Consider the following 24,243-nt stretch of genomic DNA (forward strand, 5'->3'; position numbering starts at 1 on the left):
GCTGTAAAGCTCCAGGGGAACAGCACATGCCTCATCATTGCCCAGGCTCCATGTGCTGAGCTCAGTCATGTGGGGGCCAAACAACAGAGGTCCTCATGCTCTCAGACTGAGCACATTCTCTTCATTTACAACCCAAGTTCTGCCCCTGTGGGCATGTCGTTTGTTCCCTGCGTCTCCCCCACCCCTCTAAACCCAGCCTCAATCTCTATCAGCTGCGCCAGCTGGGTGGCACGGAGCTCTGGTCTCACTAACTGAGGCCTGGGTTTTCACTGTATCATTAGAATGAGGAAGGCACACCTAACCACAGTCTGACCCTTGCATCCTCCTGGTCGAAGTGTTGGCCTTGCTCTGAGTGTCATTATCTCCTAGGGACAGGGATGGAACCATCCTGCAGCACCTCCTCATCACCTGCTGGACTCACATTTGTCACAGGGGCCATGGCAGCCTTTCCCACCTCCAGAGTTGAATGACGCTCATGTGTCCTCAGCCTCCATCCATGTGAATCTTGGGTGCTTACATAACAGCACCCATCTTCCACTGCTATAGACATCCACTTAGGTCAGTGATGTCCAATGGCCTCAGCAGGGGACGACTGAAAAGATGGGATGCTTTCTTCTTGCAGTTAGTTGTAATCATAGTTATCTAGCCATTGAGCGCTGGCCATGTGCCAGACACTAGGAGATTTCTGTGCACTGATGAAGTTGATCTCCCCAACATTTCGAGGCTGCAATGACCACTTCCTGCCAAATGTGTCTCCTTCCCTGGTGGCCCTTCCCCAACCTCAAGTAGCAGAGTCAGGAACTGCAGGGTAGAAAGGACCTTCCTTGCAATCTCTATCTGCCCCCAGGTTGGTCACAGTCACGGCTGGAATTCCTTTCAGTCCAGACAGGAGCACAGTCCTGCACCAGCTCAGGGGGAATAGAACAGTCTGCAGCCTGACATCAGGACTTCAGTCCTGCTCTTCCTCTTGCTGCTTCTCTCTGTCCATTTCTTCATAGAGATGATAAAAATAACACCATATGGGGTTGTTGAAAGGATGCCTAGATGGAAAAATGCCACAAAAGTATTGCCTGTATCCTCAAAATCATGTTTGTCTCAGTCCTCACATTAAATGCTTGATATTTAATTTTTCCAAATGCCCAATTATTTCCACTCCCATGCAGTTGTCCCTCATCCCACCTTCCAGTGTGGTACAAGAATTCCATCTCCATGAGCAGGCTCCAGAATCCCCAATGCATGATGCTGTCAAGCTGAGGCCTGTGCATCCAGAACCTGTGTCTGGAGGACTTGGGGATCTTCCAGTGCTTTGCCAGTAACAAAGGAAGGGAGATACAGACCTGCACCTACCTGCATGCCACAAGTGAGTACTGCCCCTCAGCAAAGCTGGACCACCTGGGCTGGGCCCTCAGCCAAAGCTCCCCAACATTTGTGGGTCTGACACCCTTGGAAAATGGTAGCATCTGTTCAGCAACAGACAGGGTACAGGGGCCAGCAGCGACCCTCTGTAGAGAGCCACCACTCCGGCTGACAGAAGCCCTTGTGCCCAGCCCCTGGGCAGCAAATACACCTTGTGGTCCTCATGCTCTGGTACCTGACCTGCTCTCAGGTGCACCTCGAGCCATCCTCCCTATTGAGAATTGGGTCCAGGGAGGGGGAATTTCTATTTTCTTTTTTGGAATGTACTGGAAGTGAATAGCTTATTCCTAAACTTTTCTTTGGATCCTTCTTCCATTTTTTTATATTCAATTTCTATTTTAGTTTTATTGAACAATTACAGGTCTCCTATAAGCTTCTTTTATTATCCCATTAGGAGAAAGACTTTGGCACTCTGTCTTTGAAAAATAAAATGAAGGTACAGGTACTCACGTTATCTGTGGGTTTTCTTCTTCATCCCACAGTTGTAACATTGCTCTTCTAAGATGAAATAGAACTTAGTGGTTATGGAATTATACCTTTCACATTTGCCCTACTGGAAGCAAAATGCTGATATCCTCAGGTGTCAAAGCCATTTGAGAAAGCAAATCATGTCCATAGGCAGGTGGCTCTTGTCTGCCAGAACTTCAGAATTTAAGGATCACATGCTGATCCTTGAACCTTGAACCTTGCCCAGGGTTCAAATTTAGCCTGTGATTTGGAGCATAGGAAACCAATATCACTTCAAAAAGTAGCGATAATATTGGGTATTTAAGCTGGAAACTGAGTTTTGATCAATAAGAATTATTTGAAGTGTATTTTATGAGTGTTAGCTGGGCGGTTATGTGGCAAAAATGAACACATTTTTTTCTTCTTTTAAACTTAAATTTAATTCCAATATAGTTAACACACTGTTTTATTAGTTCATTCATTTAACATTTACTCGGCATCTGGGTCTGTCAGGCGCTGGGGTCTGTCAGGCTTGGGGACAGAGCTCTGAGGAAGACATGTGAGCAGAGGTCATGAAGCAGGGAGACAGACAGCGTAGGAGGGGATAATTTAGCCAGGGATGAGGGCTGTGAAACAAGCCTCAGATCAGACCTGAGGTGAGACCTTCCTCACCCTCTATCTCGGGCCCCTAGCTGCCATTTTGCTGTTCAGGCTGTCCCCTTCTAGCAGGCCCTAGGGCCTTCTCTTTGGTGGCTTTTGATCAGCGATAAGAAGGGAATTCAGAATCCACTCTTACTGAAATCACACACTGAGTGAGAATCAGGAAGCTCTGAGAGTCAGAGACTGTGCAAAACACCTTCCAGGAGCAAGTGCTCAAGTAGTTTGCTCTCCCTCCAGAAGTGACTGCGATTGGCTGATAATCAACCAAACACTCCACTCCCCAGAAAAAAGCTCTCTGGTCATCTGTCACATTGGTCATTTCTTAGCCCTCATTCTAGACGAAGAGAAGTATGATCTGAAATTGAGGAGAAGAATTGCATATTTTCCCAGTTGCCTGAAAGACTTACTTTCAAGATTTAGAGTTGGATCCAGTATGGCCCACTCAGGGCCACAGGACAAAGTGTGCAGAGACACAGTAGTTTCTCAGGAGCAGAGGATAGGCATTCCTGTTGTCGAATAGGAGTCTGTTCACCTACAGCCGTGGGTCCAGTCCATCCAAACTCAAGGTCCAGAAGGGCCACTCTGCAAGGCTTGTCCCCAGCAAGATGTGCACTCCCCACTGTCTCCTCTCAGAGCCTAGATGCCTGGTTCCTTAACCTCTAACCCAGCTTTTTTTCTCAGGATCTCTCTTCTATCCTGATCATTATGCAGATGTCATGATATTTTGTCTAATCCCTGGGGCACTTTCCAATGAGCTGTTCTTGGGGTTCCAGCCCTGGAAATTCAGTGTCACACAGATAGCCCAGAAATTTTGAACACATGTGTCTCCTACGTGCCTTCCTCTCTTAAGTGCCACTGTTACCCAGTGCAAATTGTGCATTCCCACCACTGCTCCCAAACCGCCCCCAGCCTCTGCCTTGACCACAGCAGGTCATTACCTTCTTACCCCTCCTGCCTAAGGAGACTCCTCTCCCACTCCACTCACCCATACCACTCTAGTCATGTGACCATCTCCTCCTCAGGGCGACCCTCAAAGCAGCCCCACCCTGCATTCCCACTCAACATTATTTTCAGAAACACCCTGTGTCTCCTGATCTGAGGTGCCTCACCTTGTCCTAGTCTGTGTACAGACCTCATGCCCCTTCTTAGCTTGTCAGCCCTGGAAGAGGAGGACAGTGGCAGTCTCTCCCTCAAGGTCAATGGAAAGAGGCAAGGAAAGGAGAAGAGAAATTACCTACCTTAGAGAAGGGAGACAGAAAAAAGAATCAAATAGGATGCAATGGGGTTCCTGCTCCTATAGAACTTCAAGATGTTTGGTGAACTGAAAAATATATAAATTGCAATAGGAATCAAGAGGTAGAAGTTATCTGTTCTGCCCAAGAATTACTCAAAGGTGAGAGGGAGGCTGAGCCTCAGAGGCTGACTTTCTGATTAGCATGACCCTCCGGTCAATGGGGCATCATGAATGCCTGCACACAGGTCACAGAATGGCTTGACTCAGGGAGCTGCTGAAGGTTCAGTGCTTTCAGGATGGCACCCAGGGTTGTATGGGGGCAAAGGAGTGTGGGAGAGAGTCATATGGGATGCAGGGGGTAGCTCATCACAAGACCCTGTATAATGACAGCAAGCAGGACCATTGGGAGGATCGCGGGTCATGGCTCATGGGAGAGCAAGTGTCAGTTGGGCTGAGGCTGACTATAGTAATGAGGCACTGGCATTATGGCCATTCTTCAGGTACAGTAGTTCAAACATAATGACTACATAGATGCATGTGAGAGTGGACATGGGAGAGGAGATGGGAGTGTAACCACTGACAAAAGAAGGACAAACAAACCAACACCATGGCTTTGGTGGGATGAATGTTTCATGACTCACTGTCAACCTCGAATGTTTGATGACTCACTGTCAACTCACTGTCAACCTCCTTCCTCTGAAATGTGTCACTGGACTTGCCTCCTGCTCACTGTAAAATCCTCTTAGGAACTCCCAGTGCATCATTTCCATCACCCTTTTCCTTCCAGGCTCTCCAGGTTGCTGCATCTGCTTCCAAGCTTTGGGGCTGTGTGCACATCTCTCCTCCCAACTTGAAAGTGGAGGCTCAGGCCCGTGTGTGGCAGTGTTCTACACGAACAATGGCCTAGAACATCAATTATCCCTGTCAGCCTTCCCAGTTAGTTTTCATCATGTTGGAAACCTCGTACTTTAGGGAATGTCTTTACAGTGCAACTCTGACCGCCTGGAGTCAGTGGCATCCCACGGGTGAGGAGTACAATTTGTCACGTAAAACACGAGGCACAGCTCCATGGCCCCCAGGCCACATGTGACTTTGACCACCTAACTAGCATTTGGAGCTTCCCACTACCACAGCAGCATTAATGATTGCGTAGAAGATCACAGAACTCAGTTAAGTGCCATACTGAGGACTCCCATCTTATTGTAAAGGATAAAATCAGATCCAGACATGAAAAGAGGTAAAGACAAGTATGGGAGGGTCCCAACACAAATCTTCCAGGTCATCGGGAGACATCATTATCCCAGCACATATATGTCTGCATACTGACCAGAAAGCTCAACTGAGCTTGAAGTCCAGAGTTTTTACTGGAGTGTAATTATCACTGGCCACTGAGCTTGGTCCCCAGTTCCCACCCCTCCCCTCCATTTTTTTTTATTTTATTTTTTTCAGTGCTCCAAGATTCATTGTTTATACACCACACACAGTGCTCCATGCAATACATGCCTTCCTTAATACCCGCCATGAGGCTCACTCTACCCCCGCCCCTTCCCCTCAAAAACGCTGTTTGTTTCTCAGAGTCCACAGTCTCTCGTGGTTGATCTTCCCCTCTAATTTACCCCAAATCATTTCTCCTCCCCTTTTCCCAATGTACTCCATGTTATTCCTATCCTCCACAAGTAAGTGAAATCATATGATAATTGAATCTCTCTGTTTGACTTATTTCACTCAGCATAATCTCCTCCAGTCCCAACCATGATGATACAAGAGTTGGGTATTCATCCCTTCTGATGGAGACATAATATTCCATTGTCTATATGGACCACATCTTCGTTATCCATTCATCAGTTGAAGGTCATCTTGGCTCTCTCCACAGTTTGGTGACTGTGGCCAGTGCTGCTATGAACACTGGCATACAGATGGCCCTTCTTTCACTACATCTGTATTTTTGTGGTAAATACCCAGTAGTGCAATTGCAGGTTCATAGGCTATCTCTATTTTTGCTTTCTTAAGGAATGTCCACACTGTTTTCCAAAGTGGCTGCACCAACTTGCATTCCCACCAACAGTGTATGAGGGTTCCCCTTTCTGCATACCCTCTCTAACACTTGTTTTTTACTGTCTTGTTAATTTTGGCCATTGTAAGTGGTGTAAGGTGGTATCTCAATGTGGTATTGATTTGAATCTCCCTGATGGCTAATGATGAACATTTTTTTCCTGTGTCTGTTAGCCATTCGTATGTCTTCTTTACAGAAGTGTCTGTTCATGTTTTCTATCTATTTTTTAAATTATTGTATGTTTTTTGAGTGTTAAGTTTGAGGAGTTCTTTATAGATCTTGAATATCAGCCCCCTGTCTGTCGTGTCATTTGTGAATATTGCCTGCCATTCCATGGGTTGCCTCTTTGTTTTGTTGAGTGTTTCCTTTGCTGTACAGAAGCTTTTTCTCTTGATGTATTCCAAAAATTTCATTTTCACTTTTGTTTCCATTGCCTTTGAAGACATCTCTTAAAAGAAAGTTCTGTGGCTGATGTCAAAAAGGTTACTGCCTATGTTCTACTCTAAGATTTTGCTAGATTCCTGCCTCATGTTGTGGTCTTCTATCCACTTTGAATTTATCTTTGTTTATGGTGTAAGAGAATGGTCAAGTTTCATTCTTTGATACATAGCTGTCCAATTTTCCCAGCACCATTAATTAAAGAGACTGTCTTGTTTCCACTGGATTTTCCCCTCAATTTGTTGAAGATTATTTGACCATAGAGTTGTGGGTCCATATCTGGGCTCTCTACTCTGTTCCACTGGTCTATGTGTCTGTTTTTGTGCCAGGACCCAGCTGTCTTAGTGATCACAACTTTGTAGTAAGGCTTGAAATCAGGCAACAGAATACCCCCAGTTTTGTTTTTATTTTTCAATACTAACTTAGCAATTCAGGGTCTCTTCTTTTCCCATACAAATTTTTGGATTGTTTGCTCCAGCACTTTGTAAAAATGATTGTGGGATTTTGATCAGGATGGCATTGAAAGTATAGATTGTTCTAGGCAGTCAGACATGTTACCAATGTTTATTCTTCTGATCCATGAGCATGGAATTTTTTTCCATATTTTTGTGTCTTCTTCAGTTCCTTTCATGAGTTTTCTCTAGTTCCTTGAGTACAGATCTTTGCCCCTTGGTTAGGTTTATTCACAAGTATCTTATGGTTCTTGGTGCTATAGTAAATGGAATCAATTCTCTAATTTTCCTTTCTATATTTTCATTGTTATTATAAAAGGAAGCAACTGATTTCTGTGCATTGATTTTGTATCTTGCCACATTACTGAATTGCTGTATGAGTTCTAGTAGTTTTGGGGTGGAGTCTTTTGGGTTTCCATATAAAGTATCATGTCATCTGTGAAGAGAGAGAGTTTTATTTCTTCTTTGCCAATTTGAATAACTTTTAATTCTTTTTGCCATCTGATTGCTGTTGCTAGGATTTCTAGAACTATGCTGAGCATAGTGCTAGATAGTACTATGATAGGATAGGATTTCTAGTACATATGCTGAGCAATCCTACTAGATAGGATTTCTAGTACATATGCTGAGAAAGAGTGCACATCCTTGTCGTGTTCCTAATCTCAAAGGGAAGGCTGTTTGCTTTTTCCCTTTGAGAATATTTGCTGTGCGTTTTTCACAGATAGACTTTATGAAGTTGAGGAATGTTCCCACTCTCTATGCTTTGAAATGTTTTATCAGGAACTGATGCTGAATCTTGTCAAATGATTTTTTGGCTTCAGTTGAGAGGACCATGTGGTTCTTCTCTCTTCTCTTATTGATTTGTTCTATCACATTGACTGATTTCTGAATGTTGAACCATCCTTGTATCCCAGGGATAAATCCCACCTGGTCGTGGTGGATAATCTTTTTAATGTACTGTTGGATCCTATTAGCTAGGATCTTGTTGAGAATCTTGGCATCCATATTCATCAGGGATATTTGTCTGAAATGCTCCTTTTTGATAGGGTCTTTGCCCGATTTGGGGATCAGGGTAATGCTGCCTTCATAGAAAGAGTGTGAAGTTTTCCTTCTGTTTCTATTTTTTGAAACAGCTTCAGGAGAATAGGTATTATTTCTTCTTTTAATGTTTGGTAGAATTCTCCAGGGAATCCGTCAGGTCCTAGGCTCTCCTTTTTTGGGCGGTTGTTGATCACTGCTTCAATCTCATTACTAGATATTGGTCTATTCAGGTTGTCAATTTCTTCCTCATTCAGTCTTGGAAGTTTATAGGTTTCCAGGAATGCATCCATTTTTCCTAGGCTGCTTAACTTATTGGCATATAAATATTGATAATAATTTCTGATGATTGTTTCTATTTCCTTCATGTTAGTCATGATTTCTCCCCTTTTATTCATAGTTATATATATATATATATTTTTAATTTTTTGAATTTATTTTCAGTGTAACAGTATTCATTGTTTTTACATCACACCCAGTGCTCCATGCAATCCGTGTCCTCTCCAATACCCACCACCTGGTTCCCCCAACCTCCCAACCCCCACCTCTTCAAAACCCTCAAATTGTTATTCATAGTTACATTAATTTGGATCATTTCTCTTTTCTTTTGGATTAGTTTGGCCAGTGGTTTATCAATCTTATTGATTCTTTCAAAGAACTAGCTTCTAGTTCCGATGGTGTGTTCTACTGTATCTCTAGTTTCTATCTCATTGATCTCTGCTCTAATCTTGATTATTTCCCTTCTTGTGTGTGGGGTTGGCTTAATTTGTTATTAATTGGTTGTTAGTTTTCCAGTACTTTAAACTGTAAAGAGAGCTTGTGTATTCTGTATTTTTCAAAAAAATTTAATGAGGCTTTGATGGCTAGGTATTTCCCTCTTAGGACCTATTTTGCTGTATCCAATAGGGGTTGGACCAAAGTGTTTTAATTTTTACTGGTTTCCATGAATTGTTCCATCCCCATATTTGGAAACTTTTCATCCAGAATTTGTTCAACTATTTTTTTTTATAGTCTTCTCTCTTTCTCCCCCCATCCAGGGATTCCAATAATGGTGATGTTGGAATGTTTCATGGCTTCATTTATTTCCCTGATTCTGTTTTCATGGCTTCAAAGCTGTTTGTTCCATGCCTTCTCCTGATCCTTTTTCTCTATCAGTTTGTCCTCTAGATCACTAATTCTATCTTCTGCTTTGTTTATCCTAACTGTTAAAGTATTTAGATTAGATTGGATCTCATTGATAGCATTTTTAACTTCTGCCAGGTCAACTCTCACTTCTGCCCTTAGAGATCTATTTTGTCACAAATGGTTTTCTCCAACTTAGTCATTTCCTGGATAATTGTTACCCTGAATTCCCTTTACAACATACTGTTTATGTCCATATCTAATAGTCCTGATGGAGAGGGCTCAATCTCTGAATTTTTCTTCTGTTAGGTGTTCCTTCTCCTAGTATTTTGGTGAGAGGTGGTTGAGGGAATGTATAGCTGAATATATTAACTTTGATCCAGGCAAGGTGCACCCTGGAATGTTTCAGAACAATCAGAAGTCACCACCAAAAGGAAAGAAAAAACAAAAGAGAGAGAGAGAGAGAGAGAGAGAAAACTCAGGCAGAATGAGGCCCCAAAATTAATATTTATAAGGTTTATAAACAAGAATGTACAAACAAAAGTATTGACAAATGAGAAGAAAAAAAAAAAAAAAAAGAACCCAGCCACAATAAACCCCGAGAATAAGATTTGTGTAATACCAGAACAAAAACAAATACACAGAAGCACTGACAGAGGTGAAAGTTGGGTGGGTTGCTATAAATCCTTGACATGGGCAAAGAAGGTTATTTGGGTTCTTCCTGAGTGTATCTTGGTATCTTTGTTAAATGACTCAACTTTCCAGAGATAAAGGGAGATTAAAACTGGTTATGATATAGGGGTAGTATTTAATAGGGAAAACGGATTACCTTGAAGCTCTTATCTATATGTATATTTTTAAAAAGGAAATAAAAATAAAATACAGGTATATGTATGAAAAAAGTTCAAGCTAAAATGTTATTATGGAATATGTTGTATTAAACATCTAGTCGTAATGGTAAATAGGTTAACAATTAAAGGAATAAGAATTGTGAGAACGAATTAAAAAAAAATATCTATGAAATATATGTGTTTTAGGGCAATACCAGGAGCTTAATATATTGTTTTCCCTGGTGTTGGGGTTTTACATTTCTTTGGGGACACTGTGGTCATTGTCCTTTGGTTCTTTTGTCTTCTGGGGAAGGGGACTGTCAGGTAATTTTTCAGTCAGTCTTGCTTATGTTGCATCATCCTGCCCCCTAAAAAGGAGCTGGGCTTTGTGGAAACCGTTTTTTTAGGCTTTTGTTCTCTGGAAGATTTTGTTCTTCGGAGGTATAGTGGAAATCGAATGGCACCTAGATCTCCACCTCAGAAAGAATCCTCAGTCAGCTCCCCTCTGTGGTCCAAAGCACACAGACTCCCCTTCTGCAAACTCCGCTAAACATCGCAACCTCCCACAGGGGATGTGCACGCAGCCACCTTCTCAGTGGTCCCCTGAGGTGCTCGCTTGTCTCTGCACCCCCGTGCCACTACAACAGTGAGCAATATTGGTCCAGGGAGCCCACTTCCCATGACTGCATTTGCCAGGACTGCTTTCTGGGTTTCAGGCCCACACAGGGTGTACTCAGAGCTGATGGTCATGCAGGTGGTAGAAGGCTGCCACCACTGAGGGATCACAACCACAGATCGCACCAGGTTCTCTCAGGCAAGGATTGAGATCATTAAGACCCTTGGCCTGTGGGAGAATGCTGGGGTCCTAAAGTGCACCATTTGGCACCCACACTAAGCTCTCAGGCATGGGTGCTATTGCTTTCACACCTTGTAGTCATGCAGGGGGCACAGAGCACAGAATGCTGAGGACCTAGATAGCACTGGCTAGCACCCACACCAGACTTTCTCAAGTGCAGGCAGGAAAGTGCCCACTGAAGAGGTCCCATCCCTCAATGTCTAAGAGCTCAGAAGATCTGGCTGAAATCATTAGCTTAAGGGCTCAGCCCTTTAACCATATGGTTTCTCTCTCCAGTATGGTGAGTATCCTCCGGGAACTCTGCCGGGACTGTGACCAGTGCCATTATTGGCATAAATGCAGGTATGGCCCAATGGGTCTCCAACAGATAGCTAAATCAGTTGCTCAGGAACTTCCAAGTGTTTAGAGTTCTACCTCAGGAAGCTGGGACAAAGACCAGACCAACTCTTTGTTACCACAGTCTTATTTGGACACATTTATCTAACTTTATTTCAGTATGAAATCAAATGGGAAGATTTGAACAATTTCACTTTAGGTTTCAGAACAAACCAGTCCTAGTAGGAAATGGTGGGGGGAGAAGAATAGGTATTTTATCCTGACATTTCCTTCATATTGGTCTACACTGGGAATTTAAGGGTGAATAAGTTTTGGAAAACTCAAATAGAAATTACAAATAACTCACTCTCTGATTTAAAACATAATTGACAATATGGAATATTACAAGCCATAAAAGGAATGAAATCTCGCTGTTTGTAACAACATGGATGGAGCTGGAATATTATGCTAAGCAAAATAAGGAATTCAGAGACATACTATATGATTTCATACTATATGATTTCATTCATATGTGGAATTTAATAAACAAAACAAATAAGCAAAGGGACCAAAGGGGGGGGTGAGGAGAGAAAGAGGGAAGCAAACGAAGAAACGGAGTCTCAACTATGGATAATAAACTGATGGTCACCAAAGGGGAGGTAGGTTGGGGGGGTTGAATTGGTGATGGGGATTAAAGAGTGCACTTGTGATGAGTAATCACTGTTGTATAAAAGTGTTGCATCTCTATATTGTACACCTTTAAACTAATATCATACTGTATGTTAACTTACTGGAATTCAAATAAAAATTCTAAAAAACACACACAAAAGTGAAATCAAGACAACATTTAGGAAAGTTGATTTTTTTTTTTTAGGTAACAGTATTCATTGTTTTTGCACAACACCCAGGGCTCCATGCAATCCGTGCCCTCTCTAATACCCACCAACTAGTTCCCCCAACCTCCTACCCTCGCCCCTTCAAAACCCTCAGATTTTTTTTTCAGAGTCCACAGTCTCTCATGGTTCACCCCCCCTTCCAATTTCCCTCAACTCCCTTCTCCTCTCTAACTCCCCTTGTCCTCCATGCTATTTGTTATGCTCCACAAATAAGTGAAACCATAGGATAATTGACTATCTCTGTTTGACTTATTTCACTCAGCATAATCTCTTCCAGTCCCATCCATATTGCTACAAAAGTTGGGTATTCATCCTTTCTGATGGAGGCATAATACTCCATAGTGTATATGGACCATTTCCACCTTATACACTCGTCCATCTAAGGGCATCTTGGTTCTTTCCACAGTTTGGCAACGTGGCCAATGCTGCTATAAACATTGGGGTACAGATGGCCCTTCTTTTCACTACATCGGTATCTTTGGGGTAAATACCCAGTAGTGCAATGGCAGGGTCATAGGTAAGCTCTATTTTTAATATCTTGAGGAATCTCCACACTGTTCTCCAAAGTGGCTGCACCAACTTGCATTTCCACCAACAGAGTAAGAGGGTTCCCCTTTCTCCACATCCTCTCCAACACATGTTGTTTCCTGTCTTGCTAATTTTGGCCATTCTAACTGGTTTAAGGTGGTATCTCAATGTGGTTTTAATTTGAATCTTCCTGATGGCTAGTGATGATGAACATTTTTTCATGTGTCTGATAGCCATTTGTATGTCTTCATTGGAGAAGTGTCTGTACATATTTTCTGCCCATTTTTTTATATGATTGTCTGTTTTGTGTGTGTTGAGTTTGAGGAGTTCTTTATAGATCCTGGATATCAACCTTTTGTCTGTACTGTCATTTGCAAATATCTTCTCCCATTCCGTGGGTTGCCTCTTTGTTTTGTTGACTGTTTCCTTTGCTGTGCAGAACCTTTTGATCTTGATGAAGTCCCAAAAGTTCATTTTCGCTTTTGTTTCCTTTGCCTTTGGAGACATATCTTGAAAGAAGTTGCTGTGGTTGATATCGAAGAGATTACTGCCTATATTCTCCTCTAGGATTCTGATGGATTGCAGTCTCACGTTGAGGTCTTTTATCCATTTTGAGTTTATCTTTGTGTACAGTGTAAGAGAATTGTCGAGTTTCATTCTTCTACATATAGCTGTCCATTTTCCACAGCACCATTTATTGAAGAGACTGTCTTTTTTCCAATGTATATTTTTTCCTGTTTTGTCGAAGATTAACTGACCATAGAGTTGAGGGTCCATATCTGGGCTCTCTATTCTGTTCCACTGGTCTATGTGTCTGTTTTTATGCCAGTACCATGCTGTCTTGGTGATCACCGCTTTGTAGTAAAGCTTGAAATCAGGTAACGTGATCCCCCAGTTTTATTTTTGTTTTTCAACATTTCCTTAGTGATTCGGGGTCTCTTCTGATTCCATACAAATTTTAGGATTATTTGCTCCAGCTCTTTGAAAAATACCAGTGGAATTTTGATCAGAATGGCATTAAAAGTATAGATTGCTCTAGGCAGTATAGACATTTTAACAGTGTTTATTCTTCCAATCCAAGAGCACGGAATGGTCTTCCATCTTTTTGTGTCTTCTTCAATTTCTTTCATGAGTGTTCTGTAGTTCCTCGAGTACCTCAAGTACCTCGAGTACCTATTTGGTTAGGTTAATTCCCAGGTATCTTATGGTTCTTGGTGCTATAGTAAATGGAATTGATTCTCTAATTTCCCTTTCTGTGTTTTCATTGTTAGTGTGTAAGAAAGCCACTGATTTCTCTACGTTGATTTTGTATCCTGCCACGTTACTGAATTGCTGTATGAGTTCTAGTAGTTTGGGGGTGGAGTCTTTTGGGTTTTCCATATAAAGAATCATGTCATCTGCGAAGAGAGAGAGTTTGACTTCTTCCTTGCCAATTTGGATACCTTTTATTTCTCTTTGTTGTCTGATTTCTGTTGCTAGGACTTCTAATACTATGTTGAACAGGAGTGGTGAGAATGGGCATCCTTGTGTTCCTGATCTCAACGGGAAGGCTACAAGCTTTTTCCCATTGAGGATGATATTTGCTGTGGGTCTTTCAGAGATAGATTTTATGAAGTTCAGGAATGTTCCCTCTATCCCTATACTTTGAAGCATTTTAATCAGGAATGGATGCTGGATTTTGTCAGATGCTTTTTCTGCATCAATTGAGGGGACCATGTGGTTCTTCTCTCTTCTCTTATTGATTTGTTCTATCACATTGATTGATTTGCGAATGTTGAACCATCCTTGATATCCAGGGATGAATCACACCTGGTCATGGTGGATTATCTTTTTAATGTGCTGTTGGATCTTGTTTGCTAGGATCTTGTTGAGAATCTTAGCATCCATATTCATCAGTGATATTGGTCTGAAATTCTCCTTTCTGGTAGGGTCTTTGCCTAGTTTGGGGATCAGGGTAATGCTGGCTTCATAGAAAGATTCTGGAAGTTTTCCTTCTGCTTCCATTTTGTGAAACACCTTCAGGAGAATAGGTGTCATTTCTTCTTTGAAAGTTTGGTAGAATTCCCCAGGGAATCCAACAGATCCTGGGCTATTTTTTGGGGGGAGGTTTTTGATCACTGCTTCAATCTCCTTACTAGATATCAGTCTATTCAGTTTGTCAATTTCTTCCTGGTTCAATTTTGGGAGTTTACAGTTTTCCAGGAATGCATCCATTTCATCTAGGTTGCTTAGTTTATTGGCATATAACTGTTGATAATAATTTCTGATGATTGTTTCAACTTCCTTGGTGTTAGTTTTGATTTCTCCCTTTTCATTCATAATTTTATGAATTTGGGCTTTCTCTCTTTTCTTTTGGATTAGTGTGGCCAATGGTTTATCAATCTTATTGACTCTTTCAAAAAACCAGCTTCTAGTTTCATTGATATGTTCTACTGTATCTCTGGTTCCTACCTCATTGATCTCTGCTCTAATCTTGATGATTTTCCTTCTTATGTGTGTAGTTGGTTTGCTTTGTTGTTGTTTCTTCAGTTCTTTAAGGTGTAGAGACAGCTGGTGTATTCTGGATTTTTCAATTTTTTTGAGGGAGGCTTGGATGGCTATGCATTTCCCCCTTAGGACCGCCTTTGTTGTATCCCATAGGTTTTGGACCAAAGTGTCTTCATTCTCATTGGTTTCCATGAATTGTTTCAGTTCTTCCTTCATCTCCTGGTTGATCCAAGCATTCTTAAGCAAGGTGACCTTTAGCTTCCAGGTGTTTGAGTTCCTTCAGAACTTTTCCTTGTGATTGAGCTCCAGTTTCAAATCATTGTGATCTGAGAATATGCAGGGAATAAACTGTCTTTTGGTATAGGTTGAGTCCTGATATGTGTCCCAGTACGTGGTCTATTCTGGAGAAGGTTCCATGTGCACTTGAAAAGTGAGTATTCTGTTGTTTTAGCATGGAATGATCTGTATATATCTATGAGGTCCATCTGGTCCAGTGTGTCATTCAATGCTCTTGTTTCTTTATTGATTTTCTGCTTCGATGATCTGTCTATTACTGAGAGAGGCGTGTTAAGATCTCCTACTATTAATGTATTCATATCAATATGACTCTTTATCCTGATTAACAGTTTTCTTATGTAATTTGCTGCTCCCATATTGGGGGCATTGATATTTAAAAGTGTTAGATCATCTTGGTGGATAGTCCCTTTAAGAATGTTGTAGTGTCCTTCTGTATTTCTGGCTACAGTCTTTAGTTTAAAATCTAATTTGTCTGATATGAGAATCACTACCCTAACCTTCTTTTGAGGCCCATTGGCATGAAAGATGCTTCTCCATCCCTTCACTTTCAGTCTGGGTGTATCTTTAGGTTCAAAATGGGTCTCTTGTAGACAACATATGGATGGGTCCTGTCGTTTTATATAATCTGTTACCCTCTGCCATTTTATGGGCACATTGAGGCCATTCACCATGAGAGTGATTATTGATAGATACGTTTTTATTGACATCGTGTTACCTTTGAAGTCTTTCTTTCTGTAGATTGTCTCTATATTTCTGTTCAATGCTATTCTTAGGATTTTTCCTCTTTTATAGAACCCCCCCCCTTAATATTTCCTGCAGTGTCAGCTTAGTGGTTGCATAGTCTTTTAAGCCTTACCAGTTGTGGATACTCTTTATCTCTCCATCCATTTTGAATGCCAGTCTTGCTGGATAAAGTATTCTTGGCTGCATGTTCTTCTCATTTAGTGCCCTGAACATATCTTGCCAGTCCTTTCTGGCTTGCCAGGTCTCTGCATACAGGTCTGACATTATTCTGGTGGACTTTCCTCTATAAGTAAGGAGCCTCTTTGTCCTAGCGGCTTTCAAGAGATTATATCTACAATTACGTTTCCTCAATTTGACTATCAGGTGCCTTGATGTTTTTCTGGAATCTATAATCTTGGGTGGAGACCGTTTGGCCTCTAGTACATGAACGCTGGTTACATTCGCGAGATTGGGAAAATTTTCATGAAGAACTTGTTCCACTATGTCTTCTAGACTTCTTTCTTTCTCCTCCCCTTCAGGGATTCCAATAATTCTGACGTTGGAACATTTCATGGCATCATTTATTTCCCTGATTCTGTTTTCGTGGCTTCTAAGCTGTTTGTTCCAGGCTTCCTCCTGATCCTTTCTCTCTATTTGTTTGTCTTCCAGATCACTAATTCTATCTTCTTTCTCAGTTACTGTAGGTTTGAGAGAATTTAGATTAGATTGCAATTCATTGAGAGCTTTGTGAACCTCTTCGCTGGTAGCTTTCAGCTCAGTTCTAACATTGTGAACATCTTCCTTGGTTGCTTTCAGTTCGGCCCTAATCCAATTCTGTTTGGTCATCCATGGCTTTCTCCAACCTAGCTATTGCCTGGATAATTGTTAGCCTGAATTCTCTTTCAGACATATTGTCTATGTTGATAGCTGTTAGCTCTGTTGCAGAAGGCCCATTCTCTGTATTTTTCTTCTGTTGGGCATTCCTCCTCCTAGTCATTTTGGTGAGAGATGACTGAACAGATGTAGCTGGATGTATCGACCATGGTGCATTCAAGGTGCACCCTGGAACGCTTCTGAGCAATCAGGATTCCCCACCCAAATGAGAGAAAAAAGAAAAGAAAAAGAAAAAAAGAGAGAGAGAATAAGACAGGAAAAAAAGGGAAGATAAAAAAGAAGATTCATCCCAAATGGGCCCCAAGGTAAGATTTAGGAAATATACAAACAAAAACAGGCAGACAGGGGCGCCTGGGTGGCTCAGTGGGTTAAGCCTCTGCCTTCAGCTCAGGTCATGATCTCAGGGTCTTGGGATCGAGCCCCGCGTCAGGCTCTCTGCTCTGCAGGGAGCCTGCTTCCTCCTCTCTCTCTCTCTGCTTGTCTCTCTGCCTACTTGTGATTTCTCTCTATCAAAAAAAAATAAATAAAATCTTAAAAAAAAACAGACAGACAAAAAGACTGATAAAAGTATATGACAAAAGAGAGGAAAAAAAAATATATATATATGCAAGTAAAGGAAAAACCTCGTCAAAAAGAACCCCAAGTATAAGATTTATATACTATCAGGACAAACACAAAAACACAGAAACACTGGTGGAAGAAAAAGATGGGAGAGTGGTAATAAATTCTCAGTGCGGGCAAGGAAGGTTGTTTTGATTCTTCCTGGATGTATCTTGATATCTTTGTTAAAGGATTCAACTTTCCTAAGATAAAGGGGGTTTAAAAATCGGTTTACCTATAGGGGTAGCATTGATTGGGGAAAGGGGATTACCTTGAAGTTTAACTCTATATGAATATTAGAAAATAAAAATAACAAAGGAATAAACTAGACTAAACTAAACTAAAATTTAAAAAAAATTTAAAAAATAGAAATGAAAAGAAAAACACAGGTGTATGAATCAAAAAGTTCAGGTTAGAAGGTTATTATGGAATCTGATGTACTGGACATCTCACTGTGATGGTAAATAGGTTAAAAAATAATATATACAAAAAAAAAAAATGAACCAGAATAGTGAGAACGAGTTAAAAATAAAAGTTGTCCTATGAAGTAGTGGTGGTTGTTCTCTTGTCTTTTCTTTTTTTCTTTCCTGGTTGGTTTTCTGGGGGAGGGGACTGCCACGTGGGTTTTCAGTCAATGATGTTCCCTGAGTTAAGTCCTCCCGCCCCCCTCAAGGGGGAGGGCTCTGAGGAAACCGGTTTTTTCAGGCTTTTGTTCTCTGGAGGTTTTTATGTTTGTTCACTTTTATTTTTTTCCTTGCCTTGACTGCTTTTGATGGTTTTTGTAGGTTTAGAGGAAAGCAAACTGCACCCTGACCTCCCTCTGAGAGAGAAATCTCAGTCTGGCTGCAGAGCCTAAATAAATTCCCCCTTGGCTGCTGGCAGAGCAGGTTCCGAGTCGCGGTCCCTGGGGACACAGGATCTTCTGTTTGTACCCAAAACCATGGCAGCGGCAGCTGTCTGGGCAGCTCCAGACTGCCAGAGGTGTTCCAAGCAGCGATTGTGCACTGAGATTTTCCCGCTGGCCCTGGCTGAGAGTGCCTGGTCTTTCTGGGTCTAAGAGCACCTGGCTTGCATGCACCTCTCTCAGGGGAGTGTGTGGGTTGTGCGCGCATGTCTCAGGCTCTGGTGAAATGGCACGAGTCTGAGAGCACCAGGCTGGGCCTTTCCACACCTCTCTTAGGGGAGTGTGTGGGGCGTGCGTGCACATCTCAGGCTCTGGTGAAATGGCGCCGGTCGAAGAGCGTGGGGGGCCACATCTCAGGCTCTGTAGCACCTGCCCTCTGGCTTCTATCCCTTCTGGTGAGGCTCCCAGACACTCACAGGAGCCAGACCCCAAGGGATCTCAGGTGCGCTGGTGGCTCAGGACCGAGACCTGGTTTCTCCGCCACACTCTCTCCGGCTCAGCGCCAGGAGAGGCTGTCCTGGGTCCAGGGACTTAAGCCCCTGTCCCTAGCTGCCCTGATTCCCGCAATTTCCCCCCCGCGATCCTTTGCTCTCTTTGCGTGCTTTCAACCAGACTCCAAGTTAATGCTGGTCCCCAGACCCAGGGCACTCTTGGATTGGGGTATTACTTTCCAGTCGGTTGCCTCTGGTGGCTCCTTCCCCCTTTTGTTTATCTTCCGATATCAGTCCGAAGTTCCCACTCCGCTTTACCTGCCCACTGGCATCTTCTGCCCCTGTAGAGATCCAGACATGTATAATTCTGACCTCAGGCTGTTTTCATGGGTGATCGGAATTCTTTGGTAGGTAATCAGCTCACTTTAGGGTACAGGTTGAAAAGGCGCCTCCTCCTACTTCCCCGCCATCTTGTCTCTCCTCCTTTGCCAATTATTATTTGACTGTAGAGTTGAGGATTCATATCTGTGCTCTCTATTCTGTTCCACTGACTTATGTGTCTGTTTTTGTGCCAGTACCATGCTGTCTTGGTGATCACAGCTTGGTAATATAACTTGAAATCATGCAAGGTGATGTCCCCATCTTTGTTTTTTTTTTTTTTTTTCCAACATTTTCTTGGTGATGCAGGGTCTTTTCTGATGCCATACAAATTTTAGGACTGTTTGTTCCAGCACTTTGAAAAATACTGATGATATTTTGATTAGGATGGCATTGAAAATATAGATTGCTCTGGGCAGCATAGAATTCTTAACAATGTTTATTCTCCCCATCCATGAGCATGGTATGCTTTCCAACTTTTTGTGTCTTCTTCAATTTCTTTCATAAGCATTCTGTAATTCCTAGAGTATAAATCTTTACTCTTTGGTTAGAGTTTTTTGATGGTATCTTATGTTATTATAAATGCAATCAATCCTCTAATTTCTCTTTCTACAGTTACATTGTTAGTGTATAAGTAAGTAAATTATTTATGTGTATTGGTTTTGTATCCAACCACATTCCTGAAATGCCGTATGAGTTCTAGTAATTTGGATATGGAGTCTTTTGCGTTTTCCATATAAAGTGTCATGCCATCTGTGAAGACAGAGAGTTTGACTTCTTCATTGACAATTTGAATACCTGTTATTTCCTTTTGTTTTCTGATTGCTGATGCTAGGAATTCTAGTACTATGTTAAACAGAGTGGTGAGAGTTGGCATCCTTGTTGTGTTCCTGATCTTAAGGGAAAGACAGTCAGCTTTTCCCCATTGAGGTAATACTCACTGCAGGTTTTACATAGATGAATTTTATGAAGTTGAGGAATGTTCCTTCTATCCCTATACTCTAAAGAGTTTTAATCAGGAAAAGATCCTGAATTTTGTCAAATGCTTTTTCTGAATCAATTGAGAGGATCAGGTGGTTCTTCTATCTACTCTTATTAATTTGTTTTATCTCATTGATTGATTTGCGAGTGTTGAACCACATTTGCATCCCATGGATAAATCCCGCCTGTCTTGGTGGATAATCCTTTTAATGCACTATTGGATTGTTTTAGCTAGGTTCTTGTTGAGAATTTTGGCATCCACGGATATTGGTCTGAAATTCTTTTTGATGGGGTCTTTTCCTGGTTTGGGGATCAAGATATTGCTGGCCTCATAGAGTAAGTCTGCTCCTCTATAAATCCTCCATAACACACAGTCTCCCCCTCTATAAGTGTTGCTGAAAACCACAGCCTCCCACAAGTGGTGCATGCCCCCCAGTGATCCTCTCAGCGGTGGACCCCAATCTCAACTTCTCTCTGCACCCCCATGCCACCAAAACTACAAAAGATCCTAGTTCAGGCAATCCTGGGCCCTGGAAGTAGCTGGTCCTGGTTAAGTGGCTCAAGTCCATGCCAGGTCCTCTCAAGCATGGATGGGTGGTGGTTGTGGCCAGTTCTGGGATTGTAGGCATAGGTCCACCCCTAAGGCTGCCCAGTCCCAGTCCCAGCATTTGTCCCTTAACCCCATGTGTTCTCTTTTAGACCTATTATAAATTCCTTCCCATCCCTCTGCCCCTTATCCCCAAGATGTTACCGTCACCTAGTGCAGGATTCTTTTGCACTGGGGTATTACTTTCCGATGGCTAGCATCTGATGGCCCCCTCCCCCTTCTGTTTATCCACTGACATCTGGCTGCACACTCACAACTCCATCCTTTGTACCTTTAGACTGAAGACCCTCTGCCCCTGTAGAAATCCAGACATGTAATCTTACTTCTCATGCTGATTTCATGGTGTTCAGAGTGCCTTGGGAGATATCTAGTTAAATTCAGGGAAATGGTTGAAATGGATTACCCCCTCCTCCACCATCTTGCCTCCCTTTCCCCCAGAAATTAGATTTCATATCAAAGACTTGTAATAAGGGATGAAGATGGCCATTATATTATACTTAAAGGGTCTATCCAATAAGATCTAACAGTTATAAATAATTATGCAGATAATATGGGAGCAGCCAATTATATAAACCAATTAAGAACTAAATTAAAGGAAGACATGATATTAATAAAATAATAGCAAAGAATTTAACACCCTATTCAGAGCAATGAGAGATCATCTAAGGAGAATATCAACAAGGAAACAAGGGCTTTGTCTGACACACTGGACTATATGGACTACACAGATATATACAGAACTTTGGAACTTAAAGCCACAGAATTCACATTCCTATTCTCCTATAGGTCATTATCTAGAATAGATCACGTACTGGGTCACATATCTGGTCTCATTTGGTACCAAATAACTTGGACTATTCCCTGAGTATTTTCAGACTTCAATGATCTGATACTTGATCTCAATGACAAGAGAAAATTTGGAAGGAACTCAAACACTTGGAAGTTCAGGGAAAAAATTAGAATTAAAAAAATCATGGAAACAAAAGAAAATGAAAACATGACTGCTCATAATCTTTGGGAAAAGCAAATGCAGTTTTGAGAGGGAATTATACAGCAATACAACCCTTTCTCAAAAAAAAAAAAAATAGAAAATTCCCAAATATCCATCAGAGAAGGAGAAATACCATGAGAATCTCTTAATTATAGGAAACAAATTGAGGGTTGCTGGGGGGGGAGGTCAGTAGAGGGGATGAGTAATTAGGTAATGGGCATTAAATAGGGCATGTGAAAAGATGATCACTGGGTGTTATTCCCAAATGACAAATTATTGAACACTACATATGAAACTAATGATATACTGTATGTTGGCTAATTGAATTTAAATTTGTAAAAAGTAAATGAAATTCAGCTGTATTTTTTAGAGTTTTATTTACTTTTTATTTTTTTTATTTCTTTTCAGTGTTTCAGAATTCATTGTTTATGCACCACACCCAGTGCTCCATGCAGTACGTGCCCTCCATAAAAGCACCACTAGCCTCACTCAACTCCCCACCCCCCTTCCCTGCAAATGCCTTGGTTTGTTTCTCAGAGCCCACGGTCTCTAGTGGTTCTGCTGTTTTGCAGAAAGTTCTATAGCTTCCCCCAAACTGCGTGCTTGTACCAGGAAGAGAGATATTAACAGAGGTTCTTATATATAGACAATAGGGCAATGTTTGTTTTCCACACATCTCCTTTCACCTTCCTGCTAATGCTCTTTCTCCTCTTTGATCCTCAGACTCCTATGTCTCCTTTGCTCAAATAAGTGTCATGTTGGCTGACTATCTTTGGAATTCTCCATATCTGTGTGTATTCCCTTAATGCTGGCTATTAAATTTTATTTTCTCCTGTTAATTTGGTAAATGTCACTTTGAATCTTATCTTCCAGGTAAATCTTCCAGGTAAATAACCTTGAAGAACAAAGGAGACGCTTCTTCACCAACAACAGACCCTGGTGAAGTTTCATCAAAGTTCAGGCAAGAGTAAGCAGAGAGGTGCATTCCTAGGACTCATGAGGAACAGTCCTCTTGTAGGGGCTAATCCTATTTCCTGGAAACATGAGGTAGAAGTAATCGTGAATCACAGGTGGGTCTTCAAGTTGTCCCAGCTGGAGAAGCCTCTCACCACAATGTTCCCAATCTTCCTCCCACCTTCCTCTCCTCCACATCCCCATTCTCAGTCCTGGCTTCTTCCTATTCATAAGGACCCTGATATTTCTTCTTCCTCCACCCCTTGTCCAGAACAGCTAGTCTGCCTGTGGCACAATTCATAGCCCCTCATCTAGTCACACCTCCACAATCCCCACCTGCTTCTTCATCACTGGTGCAGAACGAGGATGTTAATAGTGGACATCAGATTCTGGGGTTCCCTGTTAACCTCTGCAGTACTCCATCTCAACCCCAACAGCTTCACCACTCATGCTCCTGTGACATTGATTGATTCCTTTACAACAACTTTGGGTCCTGTGTCCTTCCTCTCTCTTCCCCCAGACACCTCAGTGTCCTGGGCATGAAAACCCTTCCTATCATGTCCACCTGTGTTCTGCACACCTACTCATGTGTGGCACATAGTAGATGTTCATTTATTGGTGTGGGTGTGGGTGTATTAACTGACAGGACTCTATCCAAAGTTAGACACACCTGGTCTCTGTGTCTGTTGCTGTCTAGTCACAGAATCTGTCCTGGTCTCTGTGTCTGTTGCTGTCTAGTCACAGAATCTGTCCCCAGGGCAACCTGCCCAAGGAACCCTGGAATTTCTCCTCAATATTAGAAAATCTTATAATATGTTCCTGCATAGGACGAACTTGTGAGATCTGAATTTAAGGAATGTGGACTATTAAGTAGTCAAAGTTCCTGAGATTGATCTCAAACAACAGTTTAGAATAAAAAAAGGAGTCAGCTGATATGGCTAAGGAGAGTAGGCTGCAAGAGGACCTCCATTGCTGGGGGAACAGCAGGTTATTGTCTCACTTCCTCACAAACCCAGAGCACTGTGTGACCACTGAGACTTTTATCCCCTGATAAGCAGTAATAATCAGCCTCATCCTCAGCCTTGAGACCAGTGATGGTGAGGGAGCCAGTGTTGCCAGACCTAGAGCCAGAAAACCGTTCAGGGACCCCTGAAGGTCTACTGCTAGTATTATAGATGATGGTTTTATGGGCCTTTCCTGGGTGCTGTTGGTACCAAGACACAGTATAACCATCGCCAATGTTGGTGCTGTCTCCAGTGCAGGAGATGGTGACCCTCTGGCCAGGGGACCCAGACAGTGAGGATGGCTGAGTCAGCACAGACTGGGCCCAGGACCCTAGAAGGGGAAGAAACACAGAGGGTGATGCTGGGGTCTAGAGATAAGAGAAGGAAGCAGGTCCTCATGTGTCCTCCCAGGGGCCCTTCCCCTGTTTCCACATCCAATCACCTGTGCAGTGAGCAAGGAGGGTGAGGAGGAGGGTATACCAGGCCATGGTGGAGGTCATCACAGATCCTATCTTCTATGGCCCCACAACTGTGCAGAGCCTCCCCTAATCTCTCTCTTCCCTTATTCAATCCTTGAGAGAAGGTGGGGTCAACCATGCAAATGAAACACCCAGGTCTCTGACCCCTCACTGGCCATGGGTCAGGTCCCTCTATTTGAGCAAGTAAGAGCATTGAGCAGGGGAGGAGCTCTAATCACAGGTGAACCT

General features: G+C 42.2%; 1 gene segment (V, D, J or C); it reads right to left on the reverse strand.

Moving 5' to 3' along the window:
- Positions 1–23,520: 23,520 nt before the first annotated feature.
- On the reverse strand, positions 23,521–24,036 carry LOC111160015. The segment is given in 2 exon segments: positions 23,521–23,867; positions 23,979–24,036. Coding segments are annotated over 2 exon segments (405 nt in total).
- Between the last annotated feature and the right edge of the window lie 207 nt (positions 24,037–24,243).

The sequence above is a fragment of the Enhydra lutris genome, unplaced genomic scaffold (assembly GCF_002288905.1).
Source record: "Enhydra lutris kenyoni isolate GAN:26980312 unplaced genomic scaffold, ASM228890v2 scaffoldscaffold73, whole genome shotgun sequence".
Classification (NCBI taxonomy): domain Eukaryota; kingdom Metazoa; phylum Chordata; class Mammalia; order Carnivora; family Mustelidae; genus Enhydra; species Enhydra lutris.